The 15,707-nt window shown below is 43.3% G+C and overlaps 1 protein-coding gene across 1 annotated transcript in view; it reads right to left on the minus strand.

The window, feature by feature from the left end:
- The window catches only part of dok6 (docking protein 6), a 49,089-nt gene continuing 33,382 nt past the window's right edge, over positions 1-15,707 (minus strand). Inside the window, exons 4-8 of the mRNA XM_073488738.1 lie at positions 12,512-12,631; positions 10,660-10,849; positions 10,121-10,259; positions 8,636-8,741; positions 1-155 (exon numbers count right to left, since the gene is read on the minus strand). Coding sequence (XP_073344839.1) covers positions 1-155; positions 8,636-8,741; positions 10,121-10,259; positions 10,660-10,849; positions 12,512-12,631 — 710 coding nt within the window. The remainder of the gene's footprint in view (positions 156-8,635; positions 8,742-10,120; positions 10,260-10,659; positions 10,850-12,511; positions 12,632-15,707) is intronic.

Below are 15,707 nucleotides of genomic sequence, written 5' to 3' on the forward strand. Positions count from 1 at the left end.
TCATTGAAGGGCTCTCAGGCTGCAACTGGATTCACGGCCACTAGAGGGCGACGGCGCCTCTTCCTGGCGCTGGCTCTCCTCCCGTTCTGGCTCATCAGACAGAAAGCTGGGGAACGTCTGTGCTCGAGGGATGAAAGTCATTGTCAGGCCGCTTCCTGTGGAGAGAAAAAGTGGAGGGGGAATCAATGGAGCACTTCTTTGTCAGCCGGAAAGAAATAAGCTTATCTGTTTCGCTGAACTGGACATCACGTCAGAAACGATACGTCCTGTTTTCTCAGACTGTACATTCATGGTGCAACTGTTGCTTAGCTACTGTCCATGCTGATGTATTTATGTACAAATCAAGACTACAAGAATAACTCTTAAAGCCCTCTGATGTAGGTGGTTCTCATAATGCAAAAAAACCAAAAACAATCCTTAAGTTGTGATGGAAAATCAGCCTTTCGCCTCAAATAAGCAACTTCATTTCAGAGTGATCTATCCCGTCTCATCTGTTTGGACTGTCTGCTCTCTCCCTCTCCACCTTAATTTAAATTAATTGGACCAATTTGTTCTGCAGTTCATATTGGTTAACTGCACCGTGAGGGAGTAATGGATCCTTGTGGGTGGAGGGCCGTTCTGTGCGACTGTGAGACCATTAATAATATATTAGAATGCTGTTTGGAGACGTGCACGGCGAGGTGGGCTGAGGATAAAGTGGCTGGCATCATGCTGATCAGGCACCGAACAAGGAGGAAGTGGCCGCTGATGAATATTTCAGGAGGTGCAACACTGTAATCAACTCTAACCTATAGCACCTAATAGTACAGGCAGCCGCACGTCAATACAGTCCATACAATCCAAATCGATTTTACCTCCAGAGGTTAATTGAAATTTGATTAACAAATTAAAAAACAGGAATTTGTTTTCTGAGCTTCCACAGTCACAATCGACAAAGAGATCATTTTATTTTTTCTGCTGTTGGTGCTGAAGTGCTTTATTGAATTTAAAGGAGACATTCTGCCCTTTTTGGGTTCATAATTTTATTTTGGGTTACGACTAGAATATGTTTACATGCTTACAGTTGATGCTCAAAAAACATAGCAGTTTTCTCATACTGCAGCACCATATTCCCCCTCTGTCTGATACGCTCTGTTTTAGCTCCTGTCTCTTTAAGGACCCCCCCCCCCCCCCCCTGAATACCCAGTCTGCTCTGATTGGTCGGCTCACACACACCTGAGCCAGCAGCGCTGACAACAACAGAGCAGCTGTGCTAAATCAATTCTCATGCGCCAAACTAGCTGCTAGGCATAAATTACACAAATGTGTGACATGGTAAGATATTGTGATGTCACAAAGTCACGGAATTAAAGGTGCATTATGTAGTTTTGGGGAAGAAATTTCAATCAGAAGAGGAAAATCTTTTTATGCCAACACAAACTAAATAAACAAACTCTTTGTTTTCATGACTGAATAAAATGAATAAAAAAACTGACCTTTCTGTTTTACTTTGTTTATATGTGGCGGACCCTGCCACCTTTCTAGCTTCAAACAGTGTTCTGGGGACCTTATTTTCCTCCGAGAACAGCTTGTTTATTCAGTTATGGAAAAAAAATTCTTAGTTTGTATTATTACTATAAATTCGGAGATTGAGTTTCTTCTCCAAAACTACTGACGAGGCGTTTCAGGAGCAGTGTTTTCTGTTGGGAGAGCATAACTATCTATATAAATCACTGAAGGAAAGGAAAAAAACTAAAAAAGCATAATAGGTCTCTTTTAAAGTTCATTCATAATATGTATACACACTCATACACACACACAGGCTTTTCTGTGTGTGTAGCAGGCAGCGCCACTCATGCTGCCACCAAAGGGAATCGAGCTCAGACCGCGAGATGGGCTGCCAACTCACCACGACGCGGAATATAAAACATGACCCAGTCAGCCTGGTAATCAATGTCGAGTGGCTGCGCGTGTGTGCGCATGTGTGTGCGCATGTACATGTCAGAGCCACAGAAAAATAGAGACGGACGAGTCTTGTTAAAAACAGAAATGTGCATGAAGTGAAATGAAGCGCGAGTAACGAAGGACAATGAGAAGGAAGAACACAAGAAAAAGCACTTCCCTCTGCGAGTTGAGGGAACAGCTTGCAGGAGGAAGCGCAGAGGGGCTGGTGTGGGTGTGAGGAGGAGACCAAAACAGTACCAGCCATAACAGGTGAGTCATACACACACACATACACACACACACACACACACACACACAGACACCTCTGTCCGCTAGTCTTTCCCTTCCAGCCCTGCCTGAAATAAAGAAAAATGAGACAAGGCTCCGGCTTAATGTTTTAAACGCAGCTCAGTTCATGTTCTAGAAAAAATCCCCACTGCAGGTTAAAAAAAGGGGGGACACTTTCTCTCCCATTGCCGTTGTGCTTAATAGATTGCTGAAACGAGTGGTGCGCAACCAGGCATATCCTCTTCACATCTTTGCCAAGACAATCCCTCCCCTCAAACCAAGGCCAATTTGGGCTGGGAAAAAAAAAAAAAGGAAAAAAAAAAGAGGCAGGGAGCCCAGAGCAGACAGCGAGGGCGAAGCAGATCTCATCATCTCCTCGGTCATAAACAGCGGCGTTTGTTGTGTGATGCCAGACCCCTGACGAGAGCCATGCTTTTGGACACACTCGCGCACATACACAAAAAAAAAAAATAGTTGTAAAAAACACTGAGAGAAGATGGAGTCAGCATCCCTCCTCCTCCTCCTCCTCCTCAGACAGTGATTTGTCAGTGCCTTTTCATTACCAGGGAAGGTCATGTCATCCTATCTGGCCTGGGGTGGCAGCTGCTGGGCCGGAGCAGACAGGACAGGCAGGGAGGGCAGACACACACATGCTGACAGATACAATGGCGGACCTGGACACACAAGCACCTATTCATGCATGTATGTAGACACACAAACACACACACACACACACCTGTCTGCACCTTCCTTTCCTCACGGTGCCATCACCCAGATGGCATCCTAGTAACAGCTGTAACCGGAGAAAGCGAGGCTGCGTGGACCCCAAAAATCGGGATTACGCAAGACTGCTGACATCCAGGTTTGTGTCTTTTGTGTAGTAAAACCAGCCACAGGTGCAACAACACCCTGGAAATATAGGATCAAACCAACACGGCCTCAAGATTGAGTCAGTTAATGTCAGTTTGGATTCAGATAACCCACGCTGATGACTGAGATTAAAGGAGCACCGTGTAGTGTTGAAGAAATGAATTCAGAATATTTACAAATAATACAAACTCAGAAATATTTATTTTTTTCCATAACTGAATAAAGAAGCTGTTCTCGGAGTAAAATAGAGTTACACTGTTTGAAGCTAGAAAGGTGGCAGGGTCCGCCACATATAAACAAAGTGAAACAGCATGAAACTGTGTTGTCCTTTAAGGTCAGTTTGTAAAATCAGTTTATTAAGTTATGAAGATGAACATTTCTTCCCCAAAACTACATAATGCACCTTTAAAATCCTCCCAAGCCTCCACCGGGAGACCAAAACAGTTGAACCCAGTTTTACCTGGCTGCAATGAATTTTTCATGATTCCGCTTTTTTTTTTCTTTTTTCTGCATCTACATCTACTCTATTCCTCGTCGCCTGTTGCAGATAAGATACTGTTATCATCCTGTTCTCCTCTCATCTTGTCCCCGTGCCTTTGATACTTGCTCCCTCTCTGTAAAATCCCCTCGTATCACTCCCAGCCGATCAAACTAAGAACAGCGCTCCATCCCCATTAGAATTGCTAATGCTTCAGCACTAAACTGTAGAGCACAATGAAATGCAGAGAGAGAGAGAGAGAGAGGAAGTGCCTGTGTATGAAATGGCAAAAAAATGAAAAAAAATCGCATAAAAATGGGTCCAGGAAGAAAATACAAGCATTCCTGTCCCCTTTTCCATTCCACTATTAGAGCTGGTAATTGAACCATTTCCGACAGGCATGGCGCCTTGCTTTCTCAACTCGAAAACTTTAAAGTGCACTTATTTGTATGCATCAGCAAACTCAGAGAGAACAGAGCAGTTTCACTGAAATGCAAAAGAGTGAATAACATTAGGAGAGTAGAGGTGGAGCGCAGCAGAGAGTAGATACATTGTCTTAGGGTATAGTTTCTGGAGATTAAAACGTCCATCTTAGGTTTTACTTGGAAAGGTGAGCACGTCAGGGGCTCAGCTTTGTTTCACACTGAAGGATGATCATGTCTGAGTCCCTCAATTTCTTTTAAACAAAACACGTTTGACAATGATTACTTTCAATTATGGCAAACGAGGCGTCTGGGATGTATTTTTTGAGGCATTTCCAGCCACATTTAAAAAAGCAGATGTGAAATCTATTAAAATAATACACCTACTGTACTTCGCTGCCAGCTCCCCCGTTAACTGAGGCAAAGAAATAAACAAATAGGTGGGCAAACCTCAACGGGACAGGAGACGGCGTTCCTTAATTATTCCCCCGGACCCGCAGGGTATTTGAAAGCAACCCGAGCATGACTCAGCAAATTGACTGTGCTGATTGGATATTCATCATGCACGCAGCGATACAGCCAAGGAGCGAACGCAGCCAGCCATCGTGGTCCAAATCCCTGATTTCTTACCTCAATTTGCACCCAAATCGTTCTTGCTAATATTATCACTATTACAGAAAGATACACTGATGCATCTATAGAGTGGAAACATTATATTTTACACTCTATCTAATTTTGTTGCATCTAACTGAGCTTGTATATTTTCTTAAATTCTTATTTTATACACATCTAATTACGTATTCTCTTTAAGTAACTTTATTTATCTGTACTTACTCTGTCCTTGTGTCCTCGGACCCCTCTGGGGGTCAATGAAGCATTATCTTATCTTATTCATGTAATGTTACGATATACATTCATTAAATGGCGCTTTTATCCAGAGCAACTTACAATAAGTGCATTCAAATACCTCCAAAAGTAGGTTATATACAACTGGGCAGGTAGCAAGTCATGCTTTAGGGGTGGCACTCTGATGACCAGTCAGAATTCAGATTTCTGGGGTGACCAGTGCCACCCCAGGCGCCCCCTCTGGACGCACCCCTGCTGTGCAGCATCAGTTAACAGAAAACAGATGAGGAAGAACCTCATGAGATGCCTGAATATTAAACCTGAAACCGTCAACAGCTCAGTGTTTGTAAGCCTTCAACCTATTTATTCACACTTGTGCATGTGTATGATGAACTTCATGCTGCTTTGGCTACTTCCTGTTCACGCCTGTGCAGACAGCAATCATCCAGGTTACTGATATTGAAGAAAAAGTCTAGATCTGAAGTTAAGCGGAGTCCCTTTTCATCATATTTAACTGAATTTATGGACATTTATCGTTTATGGACTCAATGAATCTTGATATGACTGTAGAGAGCGAGTTAACAGCGCGTGTCTGACGCCTTTGTGTTTTGATGTGACGCCGTTACGACTCTGGGAGACGAATACGAGTGAAAAAAAATTGTTTATATCCGTAATAAAGGTGCAAACACACGAGGTTATGATGGGAGTTCTGTGTTGCAGCACGGACAGCACAGGATGTAAAAGAGCTCCAGGGAGGTGGAGACCTTCTGCAAATGAGGATTCAATGCAATTACTGTATGTGCGCGCCTCATCCCAGATAGCTCGCAGCCATGTCAAAAGCAACACCGGCTCCTGACGTGCGTGAGCTTCTCCTGACACGCCTTCCTCGGTCCAAACATCCCGTGTCACACCAGTGGGTTAAACTCCTGTCACTCCCCCGCGATCACCTTGCAGTCCTCCTTGTCTGACGAGACCTCTTTATTTTTTTTTCCCGACGTGTCCTCAAACACACCGATGCATTCGATTTATTCATGGGGGAGAGGAGGGGAGATAATGGTAGCGTGTTTGAGCAGGAGAAGGCGGAGGCTGGCTCTGAATCGGACGGACACACGGAGGAAAGTGTGGGAGGACCGGTGGAGATGCCAGGGTGATGGATGAGAGAGGAGCTCCTGTGCTCACCAGAGTTTGGAGAGGAAGAGTTTCAAAAGGAGAGTTTACGGAGACCGGGTCCATAAATAATGACCCCGAGGTGGAGGCTTCTTGGTTTAATGTACGTGAGTAAGAAAACATGTTGGTGTTTGGGAGACTCATAATTTGCTTTTAAGCTTATCAAGCCACAATTAAATGATAATGAAAAAAAAAAAAAAAACAACATCCAGCTTCGGCTTTTCAAAAGAAAACGATGACGTCAGAGCGACTTTCATCTTCGCCCGGCTTTCTGTTGTGCTCTATCAGTGAGAGCCAAAAGGCCCATAATCCTCAGATAAGTCTACTAATCAACTAATACCATAGACAGAGCGTAATCTCATCAGCTCACTAATCACCTTTCTGCCTCTGGTCTTCATCTCGACATTAACAAGCACACACACACAAACACACACACACACACACACACACACCCTTTCTTATGTGTACATTTAAGTGCACACAGGGGATATACGGTGCTGAGCCTGGATGCTACAGAGCACCTGCTGCAATATTAATGTATTTAGGGTGACATTTATCTTTCTCTCCCTCACACACACACACACACACACACTTTTTTCCCAAATATTTTTTTGTCTCTCTCACGACAGACAGAAAAAAAACAACTCAACTCGACTCAAGTCAGAATGATTTCTAATGGGGTGAGTAGACTTCAGAGACAGATTTGTAATTCAGATGTTTCCACGTTTTGCTTCTATGAATGGCAGTTTGAAAGCTTATTTTGCAGCTGTGAAGCTCAAAAGTTCAAGAAGTCTTATTAGTTGTTTAAGACCTGCTTTACTGTAATGGTCGGAATTGTCTGAATTATCGGAAAAGCGTTTTTCCGACGGGGAAGAAATTCACACGAATGCCCTAAAGTTGGAACAACAACTCGGAAATTGACTGCCGAGTTGACATAATTTGTCACTGTACCGTTTCCTTCCCGCTTCCTTGTCAGATACTAGAAACAGCTGTCAACGTGTTGTTTAAACGCTCTGAGCGACAAAACGCAAAAACAACTTCTCGGCGTCCACGTCGCTCTGACATTGCGACAAGATGCGCACGGACACATCGAATTCAGAAGAACGACTTCCCAGCTCAAGAAGAAGAGGGACCATACCGGACTGTACACTGGAGCCACAGTCTGTGACAACCAATCAAAAGGGAAGTCAAATCACAAACACCTGGAGCAGTTACAACATCAATAAGTGATCATAAGCATCCTGAAGATAAAAATTAAAAATCGAGATAGAAAAAGTGAAAGAAGAAGAGATTTTATCAACAAAAGGAGTTCACATGAGGTAGAAGTGGAGCCTGGACAGAAAAACAATCTGTCCAAGTCTCGTATCAATTATCAAGACTTTGCCTCCTGTTTGATTGCTTGTTGCTGCCTGTGGCTCCAGAATTAAGATGTTGTTTCAAAGTGTGAATCAGAAGCCTAATGAAGGTCGAGGATCAAAGACTCAAGGATTTTGTTAAATACACGATATGTGTAGTGAAATGCAATGTGGTGTGCCTTGTGGCAGAGTGTGAAAAAAGGATGAAATCCAATACAAACATGTTTAAATATATGTAAAAGGGCAGTCCTCAAGATAATGTCCTGAGAACAGGATGAGGTAAACACATGTAGGAGGACAGACAGAGATCACCACCGCACAAGACTTAGTCTGCAGGCCACACGGCAGAAAAGGAAAAGCTAAAATACAAGAAACAAACACTTAATTTGAGGAGAAACTGTCTTCATACTGGTGAAATTATCTGTCCATGCAGCAAGATAATTTTACTTCACAAGACATCTTGAAAATAAATTGGTTCCAGGTTAGAAATAAGTAGCTACTGATAGTGTTCGAAGGTTTGAAATAAGTGGAAAATGCTTCCTGAGACCTGACTTCATACAGCACAGTTATAAGTGGAATTCACTCAAGATTAGCAAATAATAATTTATTTTTTCTTACTTCTTTTCCCACACTGGAAAAATAATATAATCAAGGAACAAGAAAATGGCGAGCGTGCAGCTTGTTTTACCGGAATATTACTCTAGCTTAAGAATGTGGCATAAAAGAAACGCCCGATTCGAAAAGAAACGCTGTGAAATTCAAAGGCAGAAACTAGAAAATATCTTTAATAACAAGCTGATTTATCTCACATTTTAAATCTTGGCAAGCGCAGAACTTTGTGCAGTGCAAACACGGATAAAGTCACATTAGTCAGACACTACAAGAGACCCTTTCTTATTGCTGGGTGATAGAAAATGTGTTGTAAAAAGGAAAAATATGGAGTCAGTTTAATATGAGCTGAAAGTCATTGTTATTTATGGGAAATGAGTCCCTGACACTGAACTAATATCTGATGTGTTATGGCCTGATTCTGTTCTCTCTGGTTGAGTAATGGGTGACGGATGATCGTGAAAGTATGATTTATTCTCAGTTACGTCCTGTATTTACGGCTTTGTATATAATAAATATAATTCTAATAAATTCCTGAAATAAATAAATGTATGGGTACAGTATTTTCCCTCTGCCTCTGTCTTCCTGTTCCTCCACCTGTCTTTTAACGCTGACACGGGCAGGTGAAGAAATAGCAACAGCAGCGCGCGTGATAATTAGTAACTTCATGCCTGTACCTTGGTAACTGTAGAGATCTCCCACGCTGTTCTGACGCGTGATGTGCTGCCAGTAGGCGCTGCGTGGCAGGGAGATGGACTTGGTAAGCGTCTCTCTGGAGTGGATCTGAAACAGACAAAGAAAAGCTTACAGTGTCTCTCACTTTCCGTCACTCCTCAGTCACTCGCTCACAGCGGGGGAAATTGCTCCGGGTATGTCGGTAAACAAAGAGCGAGCGTAGTTACGGCATATTGCTGCTTGAATGGCATGTTTCCGCTCTGAGTGGCTGTTTGGCGGGCGAGATGGGGGAGATATGGGATTGTGGCGTCGTCGTGCCACTGGCTTATGTGCTTTTTAGATTTTTATTTGCAGCGTGAGACTGAAGGCTTCATCTCAAATGTGTGACATACCTCAATATTTTGCATTCACTCCCCGGTAAACATGTTAATCCACCCATTCTGCTACTGCGAGAGGTGAGTTTTGGTTTGCTATCCGTGTGATTTATGGAGCTGAGGGTAAATGCTGCATTTGGAAGCGTTCCCAAATGGTGGGGTCCAAGAGCATGGCCATATGGTCAAGGCTCATCAAACACTGGGCAGGCCTACATAAATAAAGAATAGAGAAGATAGCGGGGAGGAGGGGAGGAAGGAAGGAGGGAGGAAGGAAGGAAGGAAGGGATGGATGGGTGTTGTGATGGAAGGAGGGAGCGGAGGCCAAGACGGTGGGGCGTCGGAGGGCTCCTGGTCCAAGGCAGCACTTTGGGGAGTGACCAGGCAGCAAAACCTAGAGAGAAATGTGTGTTCCTGTGTGTGTGTGTGGAAACATCTTGTGTGAAAATCACGATTTATTGCTTTTGCGTTCACTGGGTTCTAAAAATAATGCTGTGAGCAGCCTCAATTGATCAGCCGAAATCAAACAGACAGTGAAATAAAAGCCAAACAGGGATTTTTTAATTTTTTTTGAAGTTTTGGGGAAGAAATTTTAATCAGAAGAGAATGATCTTTTCATTTTTTAATGACTAAACAAACTAAATAAACAAACTCTCTTAGTTTTCGCGACAACACACAAAACAGCACAACTCCATACTGATTTACTTTGTTTATATGTGGCGGACCCTGCCACCTTTCCAACTTCAAACAGTGTTCTGGGGACGTTACTTTCCTCTGAGAACAGCTTGTTTATTCAGTTATGGAAAAAGTTTGTATCATTACCTCAATAATATTGTAAATATAAAAAATTCTGAGTTTGAATTTCTTCTCCACAACTACGGCGTGCCCCTTTAAACACAAAACAGATGCAGCGCAGATAGTCTATGTAGAAATGATTCCTCTAGCAGTCGGTGCAACAGGATATATTACTGAGTGTACGATAGTGACGCATGCTTTAAATAAATATTCCTGACACTTGCGCTCATTATAAGCTGTTTGTAATGTTGGCAGCACCAGAATAAATCTGTTGGCTTCATTGTGAGCTGCTGTAGATATCAGATACATGTAAAAATGTACCTGCGAGCTCTTCTCCATCTCCTCCATCATCCTCTCATGCTGCTGGGCGATGGCCAGCGTGGCCGAGTGGACCCGCTGGTAGATCATCTCCCCCTCCCGCGTCTGGAACGTGAACAAACCCTCTCCTGTGTCACACATCCTGCGCCAGGAACACACACACAGAGACAGAGAGAAGTGCGCACACTTTGATCGCGCTCGCTCTTGGATTGCTGATTTACAAATATGCATGCTTGAATGTGCACTTACAGAGAGGCGCATTGATGTAATAGCTCATTGAAGTCAAACACACACATGTGTGTGAGGAGATACAGTACAGAAACAAAGACACACATTCACAGAGGCACCTGTCACATCAATGCCTGAAGGGCTCTGCGGCAAATGTTGATATCCTGGGATGTTTTGGATATCCGAAGTTGCTTTGTTGAAGTTTTTATGACACTTCCAAAAAGTTTTTTTTTCTTTCTCTTCCTTCCCCAACCCGCCAACATTTCAGTCACACGCACAAGACAACACAGGCACTCATCTTCCTGCGCACACACCTTCCCGACTCGAAAGTGAACCAGGTGGAGTCTCGTCCGTATCGGCGCAGCGAGCTGAGAGGCCACATGACGAGTTTGAGGCGAGCGTTGTGGATGTCCCACAGGTAGATGTTTTCATGGGTGATCTGCATGGTGCACTCCCCGTAGATGTCCAGGTTGGGGGTGGGCATCAGGTACACGTTGAAACGTTCTGGAAAAGATTCACAATAAGCTCATTTAAAAAGAGTACAAACGTGGAGTTTCGGTTTTTACTGCTAGCAGGACAAAACATTTAGCAATTACCTTTCCTTAACAATTCATTATTGTAGGTGTAATATATCAGACGTTACCCGCGACTCTTTCCAGGGGCAAAGATTCTCACAAATTCAGTCGCATTTGTAAAAAGACGGATTAAAGTGAACCTATATTGAATAGTTTGGGATGTGGCTTTGTTCGGATCTTATAAAGGGGTTGCAGAAGAGCCTGATTAAGATAAAGGATCAGTTCTTATCAAGTGATGGATTATTCTTCAGTCCTTGCTAAGACGTAGAGCACGAGAGGGATGGGAAGCTTAGTATTTAACATCAGTAAATACATAGATACAATACACTAAATTGACTGCATTTACCCCTGACTCACTTCTACTTTGTGTTTTTTTTTATCCGTTTGGCAAAAGAAGAGTTAAGCAACCCTTAAAAAACTGTATTTCAGACAGCACTTCACCTACTGTGGGTCTAACTAGCCATCCAGTGAGCAGCACTGGGATCAAGCAGCCAAATCTGCCCGTTCACATTAAACCGACTCTCTAAGGCAGACGGAGGGGAGAGAGCGAGAGTTCTCCATAATCTAAATTAGTCCTCACTAATTACGCTTAATGAGTCAAAATAAGCCATGTGTCTGCGGCGGATAGAAAATGGCAATGTCATAGTGTGGCGTATTTTTAGGGACAGTGAGAATGAACTCTGATCTAATTATCGGCCCCTGCTGTTTGGGAGAGGGGTACTAATTGAAACGTGGTTGCAGGCCCCGGCACCAAACAGCAGGAGGAGCAGGAGAGGGACTGCTGTTGTTACACTTCAATCGGCTCACCGCAGCACAGTCGAAAAAAAAAAAAACGCGTGTACTGATATCTTTAATAAACGGGGCCCGAGCCATGTTGAAAAAATATGATTTCGCTTTACGGCTGCGGTGAAACGAAATGGTCTGAAATGGCGGCGAATTCTTTTCAATTACTCGCCCTCTTGCAACTTTAAAGTGCTCGTCTTTGCCCGTTGCCTTTTTCAATTTCCTCCGCGAGTTTACAAATTACACAGGGAGCGAGCTCCGCCGTGATAGCAGCGCCCTGTTGTCTCCTCTCCTTTTCCCATTTCCATTTCCTGCGAGTGGAATATGTGGGGAAGCACATTTATTTCACATGGCTTTAGGAGCCATAATCTCATCCATCTCTGTGACAAGCTTCATTATGAGGGAAGCCAGTGATGCACAGCACTTCTCATTAGGCCTGGAACAGAGCCCTTACCACAGCCTGTGACCTGTGCTCCAACACACACACACACACACACACACACACACACACACACACACACACACACACACACACATCCAAACATACTTCTGAAGTTGAACCAAAGTGTGCTAATGTAACTAAAGACTGCAACGGGGGACTTCGGATCAGGTATTGACAAAAAATGGCCCTTATTAGCCAGGCCTAATTGGACAGTGGCTGTTCTGCTCCCCTAACCCTCTGAGGCGCTCAGTTGCATTAACACATACGGGCCCGGACTGCGACCGTAAACCGCTCGGTGGCGGGCGGAGTGAGAGAGATTGACCCCGAATGGCTGTCTGTGTTAGCAGGGACTAATTGGGCACTCACCGTTCTGCTCCCGCTGCACCCCCGCTGCTAACAGGTCTGGCTCTCCCAGGCTGATGTCGTTGAGACGGCTGCCCAGGCACTCCACGCACAGCAGCTTACACCATTCCTCCGCATCCAGCTCTGCACACAGCGGCACAGTGTTAAGGCACGTCCACATCCTCCATATACAACAGATAATAAAACATACTGTCCGGATTATACCGCCGCTGCCTTTTAGTGTGTTAGCACATGCACGTACACATAAATCAGGCAAGGATTTTCTGAATAAAAAACCCTGCATGTACAGGACATGAGTACAGCCAGCAGTAACCAGGGGGGAGGAAAATCCATGCCATCGATTCGGGGGAGATTAAAAGAGGAGGCAACGACGGATGAATGCTAGCCTTCTCCTCCCTCCCTTGCCAATACTCACTCTCAAGTCTGTACAATATAAGTATCTCTGCTAGAACAATGTGGCCACAGTCACAGCTGCGACTGGTGATCATCTATTCAGACGATCAATAAGCTATTTTCCAAATTGAAGGAGGGCGAAAAAGCTCGAGCTTGTTAATTGGAACGGAAAAGTAAAGAATATTTCAACAGAAAGAGACGGTTGAAGGAATAAGTGCACTTATTTGCTTCCTTGTTGAAAGTTTGATGAGAGGACTGAAACCACTCTCGTGTCTGTAGATTAAATATGGAGCTAGAACCACCGGCCGTTAGCTTAGCTTAGCATGACTTAGAATGACATATATCTTGCTAATTAGTGAGCTTCAGAGTTGCTGGTAGGCGGATTTTGTTACCAAGGCAGGGCTAGCTGTTTCCCCCTTTTCCGTCTGTGCTAAGCTAATCAAGCTAACCAGCTGGTAACAGTGGCTCTTTATCAGCAGCAGCGCATTAATTAACACATTATATGTTGTTTGTTTAATCAATTTCTAAAACCAAAGCTCAAAAAATTGGGGGTTTTGATAAGCTAACCGGCTCTTGTTCTTAGCTAGCTACATATTTAGCCTTCACGCAAGAATGGTTTCAATCGTTTCATCAAACCTTCAACCTGTGAGATACAACCAGAATTTGAAGGTAGCTCCAATATATCACTAGATTAACCGACAACTGCTGCTCACTATACTGTTTGCTAGCTATCTTTGGCTGTAGCTAGCTAGCTCCGTTAGCCTTGTAGGTACTGTTCGGTTTACAATGAGTTAGCAAGGCGATAAAGCTCGTCTTAGTTCAGTAAAAGAGAGAAACTGAAGGTGACCAGCTGTATTTTTCTGTTCAGTGAGGAGAAAAAGGTGTAAAAATACTTCCTTCCTTGACACATGGTGAGTAAATGTTGTTTACTTATTAGCTGGTTAGCACGCTAACTTCACTAGAGCTCTCTCATTTACACAACGTCAAAACTGCCGTTTCTTCACATTCTGTTGATAATATTCGTCTATTTTCTGAATGTTTTAAACTAAAATTCTGGCCGTATCTGACACATCGTCCCTTAAAGGGTTCGCTGTGATAGTAATCAATTAGCAGCGCTATGATTATCAGCTCTTTAAAGCAGCAGTCTTGGTTTTAGAGGCTGAGCTCTGTGTGGGGAGTTGCATCTACAACATGTGACAGCTGGCACTTATAGGGGGAGGGCATTCATTGTAAGACTGAATTTTTTTAATTGGCGGCTAAGTGGAGACAAATGATTTCACAAATCAAATCTGGAGGTCTGCGTGGCAGTCTGTTGTTTGCGAACACCCAATTTTCATTCCTGTTAAGTCGGGAAAGAAATACTGTTTACAATGCAGAAGATTTCCAATTGTCTTATGTGAGCTTTTGGTGAGAGCTACTGAGGTATGAAATGAGGCGGATGCCAGAGTTGGTTATCGCTCCGAAGGTTCTTAAATCCCGAGCCCCGTGGAATTCTGGGATATGTAACAATGGCTCGTGATGAGTACAGAGACTCGCGTAGGAAGCGAGGAAAACTTCACAATGTTTCTGTGTCTAATAATCAGGAGTCAACCCATCCGTAAATTAACTACATCCACTTCAAACTAGCTTGCATAATGCCTGACAGCCTGTTTGTCGGATCAACTCTGGTGTCCAATGGCACAGATCTACACAACTTTGCAGGGTGAAGGAAAGGTCTGCTGCTGCCTGGAGCACTTCATTCTCACACAACAGAAACAGCTGAAATACAGATACACTCGCACACACTCACAGGCAGCAGCTCTGCACTTTAGCTCATGCCTCCCCGGATTCAACTTCCTTCATTCAGAGTTACTATGGCCTTTAAGTGCCTCTAAACTCCCACACTTTTAAGGGCACTGGGTGGAAAATCGGCTAAACAAACACTTCATCGGCACAGAGGCGGCTGAGCCTCGCTGGTCTATGTGCCATGCATGGAGAAAATGCGGTAGGAGGATGTCGGTGCATGTGTGGAGGGCTGGGTGCATGATGGGAGACGATGTAGAAGCAGAGTGTGTCAGGATGCTTTGTCTTTTCTCATTTCAGCAGTGAGTCTCACATCAAAATGTGTAATAGCTACGTTTGTCCACAAAACTGACTGTATTTATTAGAATTAAAGCATTGACCTGTCATATTGTTGAACTGTCAAAGACACTTTGGTGTTTATTTGTTGAGAAATTTTGAGGATTTCATTAAAAGGAAACCGTAACGCGTAGCAATGCGCTATAGCCTGTGAGAGGAAGAAATACGTCATCACTGGGACAGGCCAGGCCATTTTAGTCAATATTAGATAAATAAATAAATACGTATGCTTATGAAATGAATCATGACATAAATAAACGGGGCAATAAATATATGAATAAACTGAAAAATAAATATGGTCAATGTAGTTCAATAAATAAATGTGTTTTTATTTTGAAAGGACAACTTTTGTTTATTTCAAGGGACTTTTATTTCCTAATTCAGGATGTATTTATTTCAGGATTCACTTCACAGGCATATTTATTTATTTATGTATTTTTTTCATTTATTTTATTGACTTAAATGGCAATCCATACATAACACAACGGAAATAACAGCTCACAAATCTGCACAGAGCAACGAAAATGATTGAATCCTGCAACCTACGTCCATAGCAACCACCATAGCAACAACAGAAAATATCGCATTTTAACATGCTTTCCTGAACGAACGTCATGAAAATAACAACACGCATTTCTAGTGAGAAATATCATCAAAATGCACTTTAATCTTAATCATCTTTTCCGCT

The sequence above is a fragment of the Pagrus major genome, chromosome 19 (genome assembly GCF_040436345.1).
Source record: "Pagrus major chromosome 19, Pma_NU_1.0".
Classification (NCBI taxonomy): Eukaryota; Metazoa; Chordata; class Actinopteri; order Spariformes; family Sparidae; genus Pagrus; species Pagrus major.